Raw genomic sequence first — 18554 nt, 5'->3', positions numbered from 1 at the left:
TATGAAAATATTCAGGTTAGGGTTAGACATTTAGAGGTTTGGGTTAGTGATTAGAGATAGAATGGCTCATTTACACTTTATTGCAAGTCGGTGTTGTGCACCGAAAAATAGCTGACCTACAAGCCCTTGTAGATCAGCTATTTTTAGGCTCTTGGCTTATATGACAAAATGGAATAAAATAAAATAAAGAAATGAGGCAGGTGTTTGGATAATAATAAATAATAATAAAGCAGGTGTGTGGATAATGATAAATAATAATAATAAAGCAGGTGTGTGGATAATAATAAATCGTCATAGTAAAGCAGGTGTGTGGATAATAATAATAAAGCAGGTGTGTGGATAATAATAAATAATAATAATAATAATAATAATAATAATAAAGCAATTGTGTGGATAATAATAAATAATAATAATAAAGCAGGTGTGTGGATAATAATAAATCCTAATAGTAAAGCAGGTGTGTGGATAATAATACATCCTAATAGTAAAGCAGGTGTTTGGATAATAATAAATAATAATAATAAAGCAGGTGTGTGGATAATAATAAATAAATAATAATAAAGCAGGTGTGTGGATAATAATAAAGAATAATAATAAAGCAGGTGTGTGGATAATAATAAATAATAATAATAAAGCATGTGTGTGGATAATAATAAATAATAATAATATAGCAGGTGTGTGGATAATAATAAATCATAATAAAGCAGGTTTGTGGATAATAATAAATAATAATAATAAATAATCATAATAAAACAGGTGTGTGCATGGGTAATAATAAATAATATTAATAAAGCAGGTGTGTGGATAATAATAAATCATAATAAAGAAGGTTTGTGGATAATAATAAAGAATAATAATAAAGCAGGTGTGTGGATAATAATAAAGAATAATAAAGCATGGTACTATTTTTTGTGTCATATATTTTGTGCGTGAGTAGGCTGCCGCGGCGCAGTGATTCTGGACACAAACATTAGTACCATGTGACAGAGGGGTCGAAATTGAACGAAACCTGCTCTATATGGTAGAAATAGGTCAACAATACAAATGACGCTAGTTTTTTAAATTAATTAATTTTTAATGAGCGGCCCCCACCAAATCTACTAATCTACCGGAACTACTTCATATTTATCAGAACCGGACCATAACTCTGACCACGGGACTCGGGCAATCAATTAATACCTTTGCAACCACTACGTTAATGGTAAGTATTTCCTACAGAAAATACTCAAAAAATCTGAACTAACCCTTTAAAGCATTTTAAACCCTCACTAACCCTAACCTCAGTAAAACTATGCCTTGACCTAATATCAGGAAACATTATGCGCAAACCTAAGAATGCCAAATCATGATCACCCGACACATCGTCAGGGACAGGGATCGAACCAGTGAATTCCAGACTCATAGGCTGCCTTTCTTCTCATTGAGCTAGACATATGGTAGCCCTGGCAGTGTCTGTTGATATATAAGTCTTTCCGTCCCTGATGAACCAAGCCTCTGTTTTGCTAACTACTCTAGATCACTGGTTCCCTAACCATCTACCGATAAATAAATTGCACGTATCCTCGGAACAGAAACTAGTGAAAGTAGTCGATCTACAAGCTCACAAAAAAAACATCTGAAAAGGTGTGAGATTGTAGATCGGCTATTTTCACAATGAAGTATGTCATACATTGAAATAACACACTCTCAAATAAGCATTTCATGTTATCTTTATCAATTGCACATGTATTCATTGATACAGTCATGATGTTTGCAATGCTCTTAAAAAGAAGTCTGCATGAAGTGAGGCTTGAACCGGCAACCTTGCGGTTTTGAAGCAGATGCTGTAGAGAGCCATTGGCCCAACAGACCAGAACCAGTGAAAAAGGAGCTCACAGAGTTGATACAGTTTCAGGCGAATTGCACACATATCCTGGGTTTAAGTGTTTTTCAAACTGCTCAAAATTGCGGTCAATCTAAGGGCGGAGCTTACTGGTCAAAACGATAGATGTGTTCCTCATGAGTCAAGGCACAAGTGTAAGCAAGTTTCACGACTTTGGGCCAAACGAGGCAAGACTTTTGCTTGTTTAAAGTTAGCATTTTCAAAAAATTGCTATAGCGCCCCCCTTTGACCAATTGGTGTAAGATTGGTTAGGCTTAATTTTTTCACTTCAAAAATCCGCCGCTAACGTTTTGTCGGCATAGGTCCAAAGTTCATGTGTAAAAAGTTTCGTGCAGATTACTAAAAAAATCCAGGAGGAGATAGTATTTAACTGTTTTTCATATGATTCAAAATGGTGGGAGGTCTAAAGGTCAGAGGTCAAAAGTCAGACCATCAAAGTTGTTCATCATGAGTAGACGCATGTGTGTATCAAAGTTTTATGGCTGTAGGTCAAACAGGGCATGAGTTTTACCTGTTCAAAGTTGGCACTTTCAATTGAGTACTTCAGCGCCACCCTTTGACGCATGACTGTGAGATTAATTTCTTGACAGTTTTTCATGACAAACTACCATATGGCCGAGTTTCGTAAAAAGCGACAGCACGGTTAAGCCAGAACTAAGATTAGCCTTGGAGGGAGAGGGAGAGAGAAAGACAAGGAAACTGGAGATGGAGAGAGAGAGACATGGAAACTGGAGAGAGAGAGAGAGAGATGGAAACTGAATAGATTGAAGAGAGAGAGAGAGATAGACATGGAAACTGAAGAGAGAGAGAGAGACAGATCATCATTATCGCCTCAACAGATCGTCTGGGACAGGGATCGAACTGGTGACCTCCGGACTCATAGGCTGCCTTTCTTCTCATTGAGCTAGAGATATGATAGTCCTGGTAGTGTCTGTTGATATATATAAGCCTTTCCGTCCCTGACGGACCAGGCCTTTGTTTCGCTAACTACTCTAGATCATTGGTTCCCTAACCATCTACCGATAGAGAAATTGTATGTCTCCTCGGAACAGAAACCATTGAAAATAGCCGATCTACAAGCTCACAAAATGTTGCTATCTGAAAGGTTGTGAAATTGTAGATCGGCTATTTTCACTGGTTTCTGTTCCGAGGAGACGCGTAAGTCTAAGAATGGAGAGAGAGAGAGAGAGAGAGAGAGAGAGAGAGAGAGAGAGAGAGAGAGGGAATAGATTGAAGAGACAGAGAGAGAGAGACATGGAAACGGAATAGATTGAAGAGAAAGAGAGAGAGAGACATGGAAACGGATTAGATTGAAGAGAAAGAGAGAGAGAGACATGGAAACGGAATAGATTGAAGAGAAAGAGAGAGAGAGACATGGAAACGGAATAGATTGAAGAGAAAGAGAGAGAGACATGGAAACGGAAAAGATTGAAGAAAGAGAGAGAGAGCGAGAGAGCCATGGAAACGGAATAGATTGAAGAGAGAGAGAGAGAGAGAGAGAGAGAGAGAGAGAGAGAGAGACATGGAAACGGAATAGATTGAAGAGAGAGAGACATGGAAACATAATAGATTGAAGAGAGAGAGATGGAAGCAGAATGGATTGATTGGACATATCAACCTATTGCCATTAACAGGAATCGAACCCTCAACCTTCGGATTGACAGGCTGCAACACTACCTATAGTGCTATAGCTTTGTCCAAGCTAAGGTTGTCTGTTGAAGATAAAAGTGAACCAGTGTAAGCAGCCGATCTACAAGCTCAGAAACACGTTGCTATCTGAAAAGTTTTGAGATTGTAGATCGGCTATTTTCAGAATGAAGTATGTCATACATTGCAAAAACATACTCTCTCCAAGAAGCATTTCGTGTTATCTTTATCAATTGCTATTCATTAATACAGTCTTGTTGTTTGCAATGCACTTTAAATGAAGTCTCCACCAAGTGAGGCTTGAACCGGCAACCTTGATGTTGTGAAACATTCACTTAAGCGGGAAGCCATTGGACCAACGGACCTGATCCAGTGAAAACGGAGCTCAAACAGATGATACCATTTTACGCAAATAACTGAAAAATCCTGGGTTTAAGTGTTTTTCAAACTGCTCAAAATTGCGGACAATGTAAAGGCGGAGAGAGAGACATGGAAACGGAATAGATTGAAGAGAGAGAGACATGGAAACATAATAGATTGAAGAGAGAGAAAGATGGAAGCAGAATGGATTGATTGGACGTCTCAACCTATTGCCATTAACAGGAATCAAACCCTCAACCTTCGGAATGACAGGCTGCAACACTACCTATAGTGCTATAGCTTTGTCTAGGCTGAGGTTGTCTGTTGAAGATAAAATTGAACCAGTGAAAGCAGCCGATCTACAAGCTCAGAAACACGTTGCTATCTGAAAAGTTTTGAGATTGTAGATCGGCTATTTTCAGAATGAAGTATGTCATACATTGAAAAGACATACTCTCAAATAAGCATTTCAGGTTATCTTTAACAATTGCACTTGCATTAATTGACACAATCATGTTGTGTGCAATGCAACTTAAATGAAGTCTGCATCAAGTGAGGCTTGAACTGGCAACCTTGAGGTTCTAAGGCACACACTTAAGCGAAAAGCCATTGGACCAACAGACCTGACATGGTGAAAGAGAGTGAGAGAGAGAGAGAGACATGTTGTGTTCAATGCAACTTTAATGAAGCCTGCATCAAGTGAGGCTTGAACTGGCAACCTTGGTGTTGTGAGGCATTCGTTTAAGGGAGAAGGCATTGGACGAACAGACAGAAACTGTGAAAAAAGAGATCACACAGATGATACAGTTTCACGCAAATAGCTGGAAAATCCTGGGTTTAAGTGTTTTTCAAACTGCTCAAAATTGCGGACAATGTAAAGGCGGAGAGAGAGACATGGAAACGGAATAGATTGAAGAGAGAGAGACATGGAAACATAATAGATTGAAGAGAGAGAAAGATGGAAGCAGAATGGATTGATTGGACGTCTCAACCTATTGCCATTAACAGGAATCGAACCCTCAACCTTCGGAATGACAGGCTGCAACACTACCTATAGTGCTATAGCTTTGTCTAGGCTGAGGTTGTCTGTTGAAGATAAAATTGAACCAGTGAAAGCAGCCGATCTACAAGCTCAGAAACACGTTGCTATCTGAAAAGTTTTGAGATTGTAGATCGGCTATTTTCAGAATGAAGTATGTCATACATTGAAAAGACATACTCTCAAATAAGCATTTCAGGTTATCTTTAACAATTGCACTTGCATTAATTGACACAATCATGTTGTGTGCAATGCAACTTAAATGAAGTCTGCATCAAGTGAGGCTTGAACTGGCAACCTTGAGGTTCTAAGGCACACACTTAAGCGAAAAGCCATTGGACCAACAGACCTGACATGGTGAAAGAGAGTGAGAGAGAGAGAGAGACATGTTGTGTTCAATGCAACTTTAATGAAGCCTGCATCAAGTGAGGCTTGAACTGGCAACCTTGGTGTTGTGAGGCATTCGTTTAAGGGAGAAGGCATTGGACGAACAGACAGAAACTGTGAAAAAAGAGATCACACAGATGATACGGTTTCACGCAAATAGCTGGAAAATCCTGGGTTTAAGTGTTTTTCAAACTGCTCAAAATTGCGGACAATGTAAAGGCGGAGAGAGAGACATGGAAACGGAATAGATTGAAGAGAGAGAGACATGGAAACATAATAGATTGAAGAGAGAGAAAGATGGAAGCAGAATGGATTGATTGGACGTCTCAACCTATTGCCATTAACAGGAATCGAACCCTCAACCTTCGGAATGACAGGCTGCAACACTACCTATAGTGCTATAGCTTTGTCTAGGCTGAGGTTGTCTGTTGAAGATAAAATTGAACCAGTGAAAGCAGCCGATCTACAAGCTCAGAAACACGTTGCTATCTGAAAAGTTTTGAGATTGTAGATCGGCTATTTTCAGAATGAAGTATGTCATACATTGAAAAGACATACTCTCTCCAAGAAGCATTTCGTGTTATCTTTATCAATTGCTATTCATTAATACAGTCTTGTTGTTTGCAATGCACTTTAAATGAAGTCTCCACCAAGTGAGGCTTGAACCGGCAACCTTGATGTTGTGAAACATTCACTTAAGCGGGAAGCCATTGGACCAACGGACCTGATCCAGTGAAAACGGAGCTCAAACAGATGATACCATTTTACGCAAATAACTGAAAAATCCTGGGTTTAAGTGTTTTTCAAACTGCTCAAAATTGCGGACAATGTAAAGGCGGAGAGAGAGACATGGAAACGGAATAGATTGAAGAGAGAGACATGGAAACATAATAGATTGAAGAGAGAGAAAGATGGAAGCAGAATGGATTGATTGGACGTCTCAACCTATTGCCATTAACAGGAATCGAACCCTCAACCTTCGGAATGACAGGCTGCAACACTATCTATAGTGCTATAGCTTTGTCTAGGCTGAGGTTGTCTGTTGAAGATAAAATTGAACCAGTGAAAGCAGCCGATCTACAAGCTCAGAAACACGTTGCTATCTGAAAAGTTTTGAGATTGTAGATCGGCTATTTTCAGAATGAAGTATGTCATACATTGAAAAGACATACTCTCAAATAAGCATTTCAGGTTATCTTTAACAATTGCACTTGCATTAATTGACACAATCATGTTGTGTGCAATGCAACTTAAATGAAGTCTGCATCAAGTGAGGCTTGAACTGGCAACCTTGAGGTTCTAAGGCACACACTTAAGCGAAAAGCCATTGGACCAACAGACCTGACATGGTGAATGAGAGTGAGAGAGAGAGAGAGACATGTTGTGTTCAATGCAACTTTAATGAAGCCTGCATCAAGTGAGGCTTGAACTGGCAACCTTGGTGTTGTGAGGCATTCGTTTAAGGGAGAAGGCATTGGACGAACAGACAGAAACTGTGAAAAAAGAGATCACACAGATGATACAGTTTCACGCAAATAGCTGGAAAATCCTGGGTTTAAGTGTTTTTTAAACTGCTCCAAATTGCGGACAATCTAAGGGCGGAGCTTACTGGTCAACGTGATAGATGTGTTCTTCATGAGTCAAGGCACATGTGTAAGCAGGTTTAATGGCTGTCGGCCAAACGAGGCATGACTTTTGCCTGTTTAAAGTTTGCATTTTCAAAATATCGCTATAGCGCCCCCCTTTGACCAATTGGAGTAAGATTGGTTTCAGTGATATTTGGAATGACCCTCAACATTACCGCAAAGTTTCAAAGAAATGTGAGTCTGCATGTATGTGTTAGGGGCAGATGAATAATTGTCATAAAACTGCAATATTCATTGGCTCATTAAAGCTTAATTTTTTCACTTATGGAAAATCTTTTGCACATGTTTGTCGGCATAGGTCCAAAGTTCATGTGTAAAACGTTTTGTGCAGATTGCTCAAAAATCCCAGGAGGAGATAGGTTTTAACTGTTTTTCATATAATTCAAAATGGTGGGAGATCTAAAGGTCAGAGGTCAAAAGTCAGAGTGTGAAAGTTGTTGATCATGAGTAGACGCATATGTATATTGAAGTTTCATGGCTGTAGGTCAAACAGGGCATGAGTTGTACCTGTTCAAAGTTGGCATTTTGCTATAGCGCCACCTTTTGACGAAAGATTGTGAGAATTATTTCTTGATAGTTTTTCATGACCATCTACCATATGGCCAAGTTTAGTAAAAAGCGTATGCACGGTTCAGCCAGAACTGCGAAAAGTGGCAGAAGAAAAAAGAGGGGAACATTAAGACAGGTCCAGAGCTGAGCTCTGGCCCCGTAACTATGTTAGAGTATTCTGACATTTACAAGACACCATTCAGTTTACCGAATGGTTCATTCAGGAATCATGATAGCAACAAATACTCAACTCAACAGAACTGCATACAAAGCACTGTCGTTTTAACCTTCAAAATAAAAGATCCCTGTGAATTAATAAAAGCATATTTGTACCTTTTTTTACCCATCAAACACGGGTAACCGTCGGGTTTCGGTGGGTACCTGCCCTGTTGTAGGACTCTAGTTTAACTCCTAGCATAGTGCAATAATCTGGAGAATAGCCTCAAGTCATATCTCATAATCTCATCTTCCTCATCTCTTTCGACGAGTTGATTGTCAACCTGAAGGAGGATCGGCGCATCCGCTCTGAGTTGGTGGAACAGGCGTTCAGGGAGGTTGACAGGGCTCACTACTACTTGGAGAAGGACAGGAGCAGTGCCTATGATAACCTGCCCTGGCGTCATGGTAACATCCACCTGTCAGCTCCTGACATCTACCTTGCGGTGATGGAGGCCTTGGATCTCCGTCCTGGACTCTCCTTCCTCAACCTGGGCAGTGGGACTGGCTACCTCAGCACCATGGTGGGCCACATACAAGGTGAGTGGTCTTCACTTGCAAAGTTAGAAGAGCCTAATGTGAAGGATCCTCCTAGAAAATAGAATAGAATAGATATTGTTTGGCTTCACTGTGGTGGATTAATACACAGTTTTTGTGCTAGGGGCCGTCAGGGGACAAATTTAAATTAAATTCAAGATTATTGTGCAAGTTTAAACACTTTCATACCAATAAAGTAGCAGAACTGAAAGCTCGCAAAGCAATGTGATGTGACGCTCAACGCGTCACAACATGGCATGTGAGCTTGTAGATCTGATCTTTTCACTATTTTAGTTATTTTTGATTACCCGTTATTTAAAGCCATTTTGCAGGGGCAGCTGCCAGAGGCTATGGCTTTTTGAGTCATTGGCATGGAAATGTTTGGGAAGGCTTGTATTAAGAAAGTCATGTATTATTATATTTCTTACAGGTCCATTTGGAGTGAACCATGGTGTTGAGCTGTATGCTGACGTGGTTAAATATGCACATCAGAAACTGGACTCATTTATCAAGACCAGTGACCACTTTGACAGGTATCAGGCTATTTCATACAGTACTAGTTTATAACCAAAAGTAGACATTAGGTGAATTGAGAGTACTAGAGACAATTACATAATATATTAAATGATCAAGAATCTTTTTGCTGTGAATGGATCTCTATTCTGCACTGATACAAAATCAAATCCTGAGTGCAAATTTAAAGGACAACTTTAGTTTTTTACAACAAGGGTTCTTTTATTAGTTTGTAATGATAATAATTAAAAGATGATAAAAGATAAAAGATTTGGTTAAAAAGGATTTATTGCTTTCTATCGTTATAGCGATTTTTAATTTGGGGGTGGGGGCATTAAGGTAATAGTTTTTTTTTCACACAATAAGCAGGCTATTTTTATATCCGCAAGGCCGAAGGCACAGAGGTCAGGGCAGAACCTCTGCCCCAAAATGTTCACATCGGTCTGTTATAGCACCACCAGGAGGCCGATTTTTGCAAAACTCTTTTTTTTGATATTACTCCTACAAATGTTGTCCCAACATCACACAAATCGCTACACAATATCTCTATAGTTATGTGATCAAGACAGATTTGTCAGATTTGTCATATTCCATCCTTATTGGCTAACACGTGTCGCAACGCGACATGTTGTGAGCTTGTATATCTGCTATTTTCAAAAGATTTATGCAAGTAATTAAATAGAATAACATTCGTTTCTGGGTTAATAAATAGGCCTACATATTAAATAGGTTATTTCAATTGCTGATCGCTCACGTGCACGTGTATGCTGCTGTGTTCGCTACAATGTTATATCTTTATACAACTAGATTCTGATAAGTCCCGGAAAAGACTTTAACGCAACTCTGGCCGCTTCCCACCGTGGTGAAGTTGGTTTCAGGTTGGATATTCACCCAGCTGGATATTATCCCCCTGTGCGGAGGCTGAGAGTTAATAACATTTTATTTGATTAACGTATTACACTATTATGTTCCGTTTGTAATTTTAAAAAGAAAACTGTACAGGTGTGACTATAGTTTAAATTAGAACTATAAAAAAACAAAATAATAATAATAATAATAATAATAAGTGTAAGGGTAATAATAATAATAATAATAATAATAATAATAATAATAAAAACTCTATATTAACATATTTTTTAAATCAACTATTCGACTAGTACCAACAAGGTCAACTAGTGGACTAGTCGACTAGTTGGTGAAAGCCCTAATGCCCGTTGCGCTCCATTAGTTAAAACATCCACATTAACCACTGTCTACTCTATCTTGATATTATAGCCTACATTGATATAGAAGAGGAAGTCATAGAGTTTAAAAATTAAAACAAGGGTATTGTTGTGCAGTCACAGTTACCAACAGCGCTTAAAGCGTGTTAATTTTCAACATTAGGCCTATTGTATTGATGGGCCGAGTACAGTCCCACTTGTTACAGCCAGGCATGCAATGCTCATTTGGTATGTTCTTGCACTCTATTTCAATGACGTGACGCGCACGTCGCTTAACAACTACACTGCAAGTCACACAATGGACAATTGATATGCATCTAGGCTTATTCCTATGTTAATTCGCTAGGTGTGAGTCGGGAAAAGGTCAGTAAAAGGTCAGTAAAAAGGTCAGTAGCGTCCCATATTACTCTGGCAGTTAAGTGTTCATCAGTGCTAAATAATACTTTTGCTGTGTACTTTCCAAGGGAGACAACCTATGTAACCCCAGTCCCCAGGTGAAAAACACTTCTCACACTGTTTTGTAAAACACTGGTGCGATAACAGACCGCTTCACCTTTTGGCCTATAACTCTTGAACTCTAGGGCGTACAATCCCAAAACAGGTCTCATATAGTTCATGTTTTCTAGGTTTATAATGTTCGTTTGTGTCTTGAAGACGTCCACCCAGGCATGGTGATGTAAATGAACTTGCAGCAATTTATGTGGCTATGTGTGGTCGAAACGTTTACCACTTTCCACTGTATAGCGTACCTACAAAACCGCTTTCACTTCTGCCCATCGGGGCTCCCACAGTTGGACCAGTATAAACTCTGTTACTGTATCCCCCGCAACAATTGCATCCTGACGGCTGCACCCCACTAACAGCCCTGGGTAGAGGCAACCCAGCCTGGTGGGGATTCGAGGTGTGCACTTTTCTAGCATGGGAGAGTGTATCTAGAAAACCAAATTGATGCAGAGCAGATGAAATGCATTGTCATCTGGGAGAATCTATCTATAAATGGCATCATGGGTTGAGTAACTGACTTTAATAATATTGTCTGTTTGTTGTGTTGTGTTGTGTGTGTGCTTGCATCCATGCATATAGGTTCAAGTTTTGTGAGCCTTGCTTTGTGGTGGGCAACTGTCTGGAGATCGTCCCAAAGGACCATCAGTATGACAGGGTGTATGTGGGTGCTGGGGTGAAGCAGGAGTACGAGGACTACATGAAGAACCTGCTTAAAGTGGGAGGAATCCTGGTTCTGCCACTGGAGCATAAGGTCTTTACAGGGCATATATCAGAATTTATATATATATATATATATATATATATATAACATTTCCACAAATTGTTTGACGGCATAGTTGCATCATATGATTTGGAAATCACAGTGGTGAATTTAGCTTTTATTTCTTCTTTGCTCTAATCTCAGTTACTAAAGATCACACGAACAGGTTCTAACAGCTGGAAGACAGAGCTGATCAACAATGTGACCTTTGCCCCCCTGGTGCTGCCTAGTGGTAACATCAAACCACAAGCAGTGTCACTATGTAAGCTCTGAAATTATCTTTACAATCTTAAAGTCAAGAAATGTCTCTAAAATCTGAAGTGTTCATTTACTGTTAAATTAAGTCTTAACTAGCTCTATATTCCAATTGCATTAATTGTTGCGCCAGCTCTTTAGAAGGGCTTTGTAGGGTTCCCAAATTTTACATATTACGTAAACACAACTAACAGTGGGTCATTCAAAATAGTAGATTTTTTGTATTTCTTTAAGATATTTGTTTGGCTTTTTCTTCCTTTATTTGATAGTATACAGTAGACTGACAGTAAATGGCAATAGAGAGATGGGGAGTGACATGCAGCAAAGGTCGTCAGGATCGGGATTCGAACCCGCGACACGCTGTCAGAGTGTCGCGGCAGCCGCTGCGGTAGCCGTCCGGGCCTTTTGTATTTAATTTAATTTGAAAAGTGGGGAATCATCACAAAATCTGTGTATCTTGCTCAATATCCGATCTGAAAAAAAGAAAAAGGAAATTGGAAATCTACTAGGCCTACATAGGCCTACTGTATTCTTTCAATAATATGTTTCAAAAACAAAATGAAAACATATTGATAATGATTTGTTTGTTTTCCCATTTGTAATTTTGTGCTCTGAATTAAAAACAAATAAAAAATGATTAAGCTAATAATTTCCCCCTGAAAAGCCCATGAAAATCACTCATGTCACCTGACAGAGATCAATCTAGATTGAAATGTTGCGAGCTCATACTTTGAATCAACCATGGAACCGACCCAGAGATGCGATTCTGTAGGAAATTGGCAGGGACAACCACCCCGTAATAACCTACCATGGAAAAATGAACAGCCCCACAGAATATTTTATCTACAGCCTAAAATCCCCCCCCCCCCCCCTTTAGAAAATAAGAAAATAAAAAATATAAACAGTAACAAGGATTGTCCCCTATGAAACTGGATCAGGGCGACGCAAATTTCTGATTAGAACGGCGAAATACAATGTCGCCCAATTTCAGGGCGACACTAAGTTACATCAAGGACACTAGACTTTGTAGAAAAGATCGAGGCAATAACAGTCCCTGATGGCACACTATTATTTCTCTCTCTCTCTCTCTCTCTCTCTCTCTCTCTCTCTCTCTCTCTCTCTCTCTCTCTCTCTCAGCCGATGACAGTGATGTCGGAGAGTCTTCTTCAGGTAGGAGTCTCCTCACAGCATCCTATGTATTACTGATGAATTGAGTAAAACACAATGGAAACAAGCCCCTGAGGCTTTTTGTGTTATCCTTTTAGCATAACCTTCAATCAATCAATCAATCAATCAATCAATCAATCAATCAATCAAACAATCCTCCCAGTCACCACAGGATGTTACACATTCATTTTAATAGGTCACTTTCCCTCAAAATTGTATTATATTTTATTTTTTTTGATCCCCCCCTCAGTATTCTGATAAGATAATTGTGAAACAATTCAGAATGCTGAGTGACGGAAATGGGCTTCCATAGAAGATAAATTTTATCGGCTACCTAAGAAAAAAGAAAAGAAAAAAGTACTTTACCAATGCTGAAAAAAAGCATACAAGATGATAATAAAAAGTATTCCCTGAGAGTTTCCCATGTCTGATTGAGGATGTAAGGACAAGGGATGTGGTTTTATTTATTTTAAGTGACGGCCTGTACAGCTCTTTGACGCTGAACCAGTGATTAAGGGAGATACAAATAAAATTGACTTCACTTAACATAAACAGATTCACCTCTGTGTGTGTGTGTGTGTGTGTGTGTGTGTGTGTGTGTGTGTGTGTGTGTGTGTGTGTGTGTGTGTGTGTGTGTGTGTGTGTGTGTGTGTGTGTGTGTGTGTACTCTGTGCAGCTTTGATTGATTGATTGATTCGATATTTAATAGGCAATTTTTAAAGGTAGAGGCACAACGAGTTAAAGACACACCAAATGGATGACACAAAAAGCCAGAGCCTCCTTTCCATTGTGGTCCGTTAAACATTCAACATAACAACTGGACAATTAAATATAACAGTGCAACTAAAACAACTACACAACAATATAGAAAATCTAAATATACAGATTCAATTCATGATAACAGATTCATGATAACTGCAAGTTCACATACAAGGAGTCAAACCCGGGCTGCCTGGGTGAAAACCAGGAATCCTTGACCATATCTCAGACCAATCAGTGTCAAACTTTGCATGCACACTGTCAGTAGACCAAGGAAGACAATCCACCCCAAATTTTCAAAATCAATGTATAGCTTTTCAAAGTTTGCTGGTGGGGTCTATAAAAAAGGAATAATGCCAAAAAATATTGTCCCAACGACCCCAAATTTGCATGAAACATTGAGGGGCCTCTAAACAACGCAGAGCCAAATGTGACTTCAGTTACACCCAAATGGGTAATAGGGGAATTAGTATTCTAATAATATTCCTTACAAAAAAAGTATAAATTAATTAATTCCCATAGCCTGTATCAACACAACAACAAATCAACCCCAAATTGGAATAACATTTTGAGCGGCCTCTAGAGTTCACCTCCAAAAGCACTTTCACTTCTGCTCGGGTTCTGGCAGCTGCAACCCAAGAGTTATGCAGCCCTTGCTAGGCACCCCGGCCTGGCGGAGGTATGCACTCTGTGGCCCTTTCTAGTTTCATTTAAAGTAGGTCTGTGTGGAAAATAATGGTAAATAATCCTCTCTCTCTCTCTCTCTCTCTCTCTCTCTCTCTCTCTCTCTCTCTCTCTCTCTCTCTCTCTCAGCAGATGACAGTGATGTTGAAGAGACTTCAGGTAGCAGTGTTGTCACAGAATCCTCCGAGGACCATTTAGATGGTGGGTTAGGAAGGTTTGACCAACAGCTGGTGATCATTTTGAGAAATGTAAATCTTATTTATCAATGTATGTGCCAAATTGATGCTTTATCACAAAATTAACGATAGGTTAGCTATGCTGCCCCACTAAAGCCACAAAAAATCTTTGTGATGAGCTGACAAAAGACTGGTTTCGGAAAAACAAAAACAAAATCATGAAAAAAAACTAGTTTGGCCCCTCAAGCTACTTAATACAGAATTAAACATTCTATGATCATTATTATTGTTATTATTATTAAAATGTAAATATGAATTATTAATTATTAATTATTACTACTACAGCTTTTTTGTAACTATCTTGGTGTTTTGCTGTGGTGAAGGCTGTCTGTTCTAGACTATAATATATATATATATATATATATATATATATATATATAAAAAAAAAAAAAATATATATATATATATATATATATATATATATATATATATATAAAAAAAAATATATATATATATATATATATATATATATATATATATATAGACTAAATGCTATACTTGTGGAATAATTAAACTGTTCACAATTAATCAATATAATTCAGACATTATGGATGTTGTCACTGATGTATTTCTTTCTTTCTTTCTTTCTTTCTTTTGTTTGTTCCTTCGTTCCTTCCATTCTTACGCATCAGGTCTCATAACAAATGATGATGAAATTCGGATTGTGATGGTTGGGAAGACTGGAGCTGGAAAGAGTGCCGCTGGAAACACCATCCTGGGTTTAGAACATTTTAAAGCTAGATTTTCCCCTAAATCTCAGACAACGACTTGTGAGATGGTCAAAGGTTTAGTGGCTGGTAGAAAGATTTCTGTTATTGACACACCAGGCTTTTTTGACACCGGTTTCAGCAAAGATAAAACCATTATGGACATCAAACACTGTATTTCTTGTGCGGCTCCTGGCCCCCATGTGTTCCTGGCTGTTCTCAAACTGGGAAGATACACAGATGAGGAGAGGAAAGTGTTAGAAAAAATTCAGGAAGCATTTGGAAAAATGGCAAATATATACACCATGATTCTCTTCACTCATGGTGACCAGCTTGGAGGTTCAGTTGAAGATTTTTTGAATGATTCTCCCGAGCTACATGAATTAATCAGTAAATATAGTGGTGTCTATCATGTCTTCAACAACACAACCAAGGATCCCTCTCAGGTCTCTGAGCTTCTGAAGAAAATCAACAGCATGGTGTTGGTGAACGGTGGAAGCCACTACACCAACGAGATGTTCCAAGAAGAAGCAAGGAGACAAGGTGAGGAAAGAAAGTGATTTCTCTTAAAGGGAGCTGCCATTGTAGGAGTAGCCTAACTGGTGGGAGTGTCTCGTCATAGGGTCCTGTCATTGGACAAGTTACTGGTGGCATGGTCTTGTCATAGGGATCTGGCGAGCTGCAAGCCCCCAGGATCAAGAGTTATTTTTTAAGCAGAAGTTGACATGTGGGCCCGCACCCGGGAGGCTGGACCATTGGGCTCAACAAATGGGCTCGCTCGTGAGAGGTAGTTTGTGATGTAGGACACATAAACCACACTAATGGGCATGCTTTATGGACGCGCACCCGCTTTTAGTACTGCATTGTAATGGCCTCACCCAGGCTTCTTTTGCTCTACATTAGAAGAGTTGGAAACGGTGGGCGTTGTCACATTCTAATAGCCTGAATACTCAATTTCAGCATCGGCCTCAGTGGCTTGCCTCGTTAATCACTAGACTCCCAATCCACACCTCCAGAGTTTGACTTCCGCTATCGATACTACTGTAGTTTCGCTGTTTTACCCCTGCTGGTGTCAGAAAGAATATTCTCTCAATGTAAGCGGATGGGTTTATGAGGAACTTTAGACTTAATTTTCTTACCTTAATAAACATTGTCATAAATACTATATGCTTCCAGACGCTAGTTTAAAGTCTCCTTTCAATCATCATGATATGCGTTTTGCTAAATTATGGTCCCATTTATTTTTTAATTTACGATAAAGTAGGCTATGCTCTAGGAGGGGCAGGATGATTAGATTGACAAGCTACACAACCAATAGCATTCATTCCCCGCCCTCGCTCTTGATTGACTAGCTACCCAACCAATAGCATTCTTTAGGGATTGATTTCCGGTTCTTGTTCCCGGTGCGCTTTTTGGCATATATTAAAGATGGCGGATTTCAAATTCCTGAACAATCGGCTTCATTTTCGGTCTGTAGAAACCAGAGGTCTGGCTTTGTCCATCTCTTTTATACAGTCTATGGCAACTGTCATTGAAATGAATAGCCGGGATTTTCTTTCTGTCAAGGCAGACAGTGAGTGAACCCAGATGCAGAAACACAGATCAAGGAGAAGTATAGAAAGTAAACTTAGAGTCTTTTAAGCAATAACTGAGGTACAGGCTTCTAAAGCCAAAGTAATAATTAATATTATAGGCCTCAACACTAACAATACTTAACACTATCAAAACTCTTAACATTAAAAATACTGAACACTATCAACACTCTTAACACTACTAATACTTATACCGTATACTCACGGAACACGACACACTAACATTTTGCTGCTTTGCGACTTTGAGTACATAGAAAAGCGCTATATAAATCTTATTTTATTATTATTATTATAAGTTATTACTGAGCATACTGTACTTTGCGTATGTGTGTGAGTCATTCTAAAGTAGCCTACATGTTTGTTACATCACTGCATGTTTTCTTAGTTATGAAAACCTTTAAATGAACAGCAATTGCTTCACATATCACTAAGTATTTTCTTTACTCAAACAGATGACTTTAAACTCATCACTGAAGGCTTTGCTTTTGGTCGGAGTGATGATGGTACCACCCTCCCCTGTCACCTCGATCCTGAGACCAACACGGTTCCCATGACAATCAAGTGGTTTAAGAAGACAGAGTGCATTTACCTGTATAATAATGGTCAGGTGATAGAGGGGAGGGGCTATGAGGGCAGACTGTCTCTGAACACCCAGGAGCTCAAGAAAGGCAATGTGTCTCTGACACTGAAAGGCTACAGAGAGACAGATGATGGAGTTTACATTTGTCAGGTCAAACATCGAGAACAGGACAAGGAGACTGTTGTGATATTAACCACTGATCGTAAGTGATCTACAGTCACAGTTCATTAGCATTAACCTTGAAATGTACAACGATGTGATCATGTTTAGCTATTCATGTATAAATGAATGTGTTTTCATATAATGTCTAGAAGTGTCTGCTGTAATCAGTCTTCATTATGTTCCATTATAACTGTCTGATAGCTTGAACTTTCTGTTTTGATTTGAGGCATTTGGATCATAAACAGTGTGTTTTAGCTCCAGTTGACAGTGGCACCCGCGATTGACTTATTTCAGCCAATCATTTTAGAATGCATTAAAGATGTCAGGAAATGAAAAATAGGTTTTTCATTTTGATGTATTTTTAATGTCAAAAGTCCTTAAAGGTCCACCTAAATTACTCCCCGTCAAACTAAAACATTGTGTGATTACATGAGCAAGCCCTCATGAATAATCATGAATCATGATTTCATTCACCTGTGTGATTCCCATATCTCATGTTCATCCACACACACAGCTTTGTATCATTATGGAGACACTGTTAGTGTTGGGCTGCTACTTCTTCACTGTTGTGAAGTTAATTCAAGATGGCGGCCAGGCGGTGCATTACAAATGTTCCATTTAAAAAAGAAAAACATTTCATAAATTAATATCATACCAATACATTGAATGTTAGTCACTGTAAAACATTTCTGTTTAGGCAAGGATGGTCACGACACAAAGGAAAGCCAAGAAGCAGCAAGGAATCAAGGTGAGATAATAAAGTAGCCACTCTCACAACAATCTCGGAACCCATTCGGTAAAAAACTAAAGGGATTTTTTTTCCTCCTTTGTTTTTGCCTCTGGGGTCACCACCACCTCTGTTTATTCCTACTAACAACAACACTACGTTTAGGGCAGTGGTGCAACGTCTTCAGAGATTACTCTCACAATGGCTGAGAGGCGTAGTGGAGGCACTCCGCTCCGTGTTGTGCCTCCGACACTCAGCCATTTGTACAATCAAGGTAAACTATTACCTTGTATGGCTTATTGCTTTTCTAAAACGGTTACAAATATGGCAACATGAAAATCATCGACACGTCTCAATTAAAGCAATTAATTAATAACAATTCACTACAACAACAATTTCTACAAGAAAGCAGTTCCCGGCTT

The 18554-nt window shown here is 39.0% G+C and overlaps 1 protein-coding gene across 1 annotated transcript in view; it reads left to right on the top strand.

Annotated features, from left to right (window-relative positions):
* Nucleotides 1-18554, top strand: part of LOC308095669 (uncharacterized protein) — a 40609-nt gene that overhangs the window by 12763 nt on the left and 9292 nt on the right. Inside the window, exons 7-15 of the mRNA XM_080442713.1 lie at nucleotides 7999-8266; nucleotides 8694-8796; nucleotides 11083-11254; nucleotides 11408-11525; nucleotides 12656-12688; nucleotides 14261-14329; nucleotides 14997-15614; nucleotides 17116-17445; nucleotides 18103-18153. Coding sequence (XP_080298839.1) covers nucleotides 7999-8266; nucleotides 8694-8796; nucleotides 11083-11254; nucleotides 11408-11525; nucleotides 12656-12688; nucleotides 14261-14329; nucleotides 14997-15614; nucleotides 17116-17445; nucleotides 18103-18153 — 1762 coding nt within the window. The remainder of the gene's footprint in view (nucleotides 1-7998; nucleotides 8267-8693; nucleotides 8797-11082; nucleotides 11255-11407; nucleotides 11526-12655; nucleotides 12689-14260; nucleotides 14330-14996; nucleotides 15615-17115; nucleotides 17446-18102; nucleotides 18154-18554) is intronic.

Source organism: Gymnoscopelus braueri (genome assembly GCF_963280865.1).
Source record: "Gymnoscopelus braueri genome assembly, chromosome: 11".
In the NCBI taxonomy this organism is placed as follows: Eukaryota; Metazoa; Chordata; class Actinopteri; order Myctophiformes; family Myctophidae; genus Gymnoscopelus; species Gymnoscopelus braueri.
The sequence above is the reverse complement of the archived record's forward strand: the minus strand, read 5'-3'. Positions and strand labels throughout refer to the sequence as shown.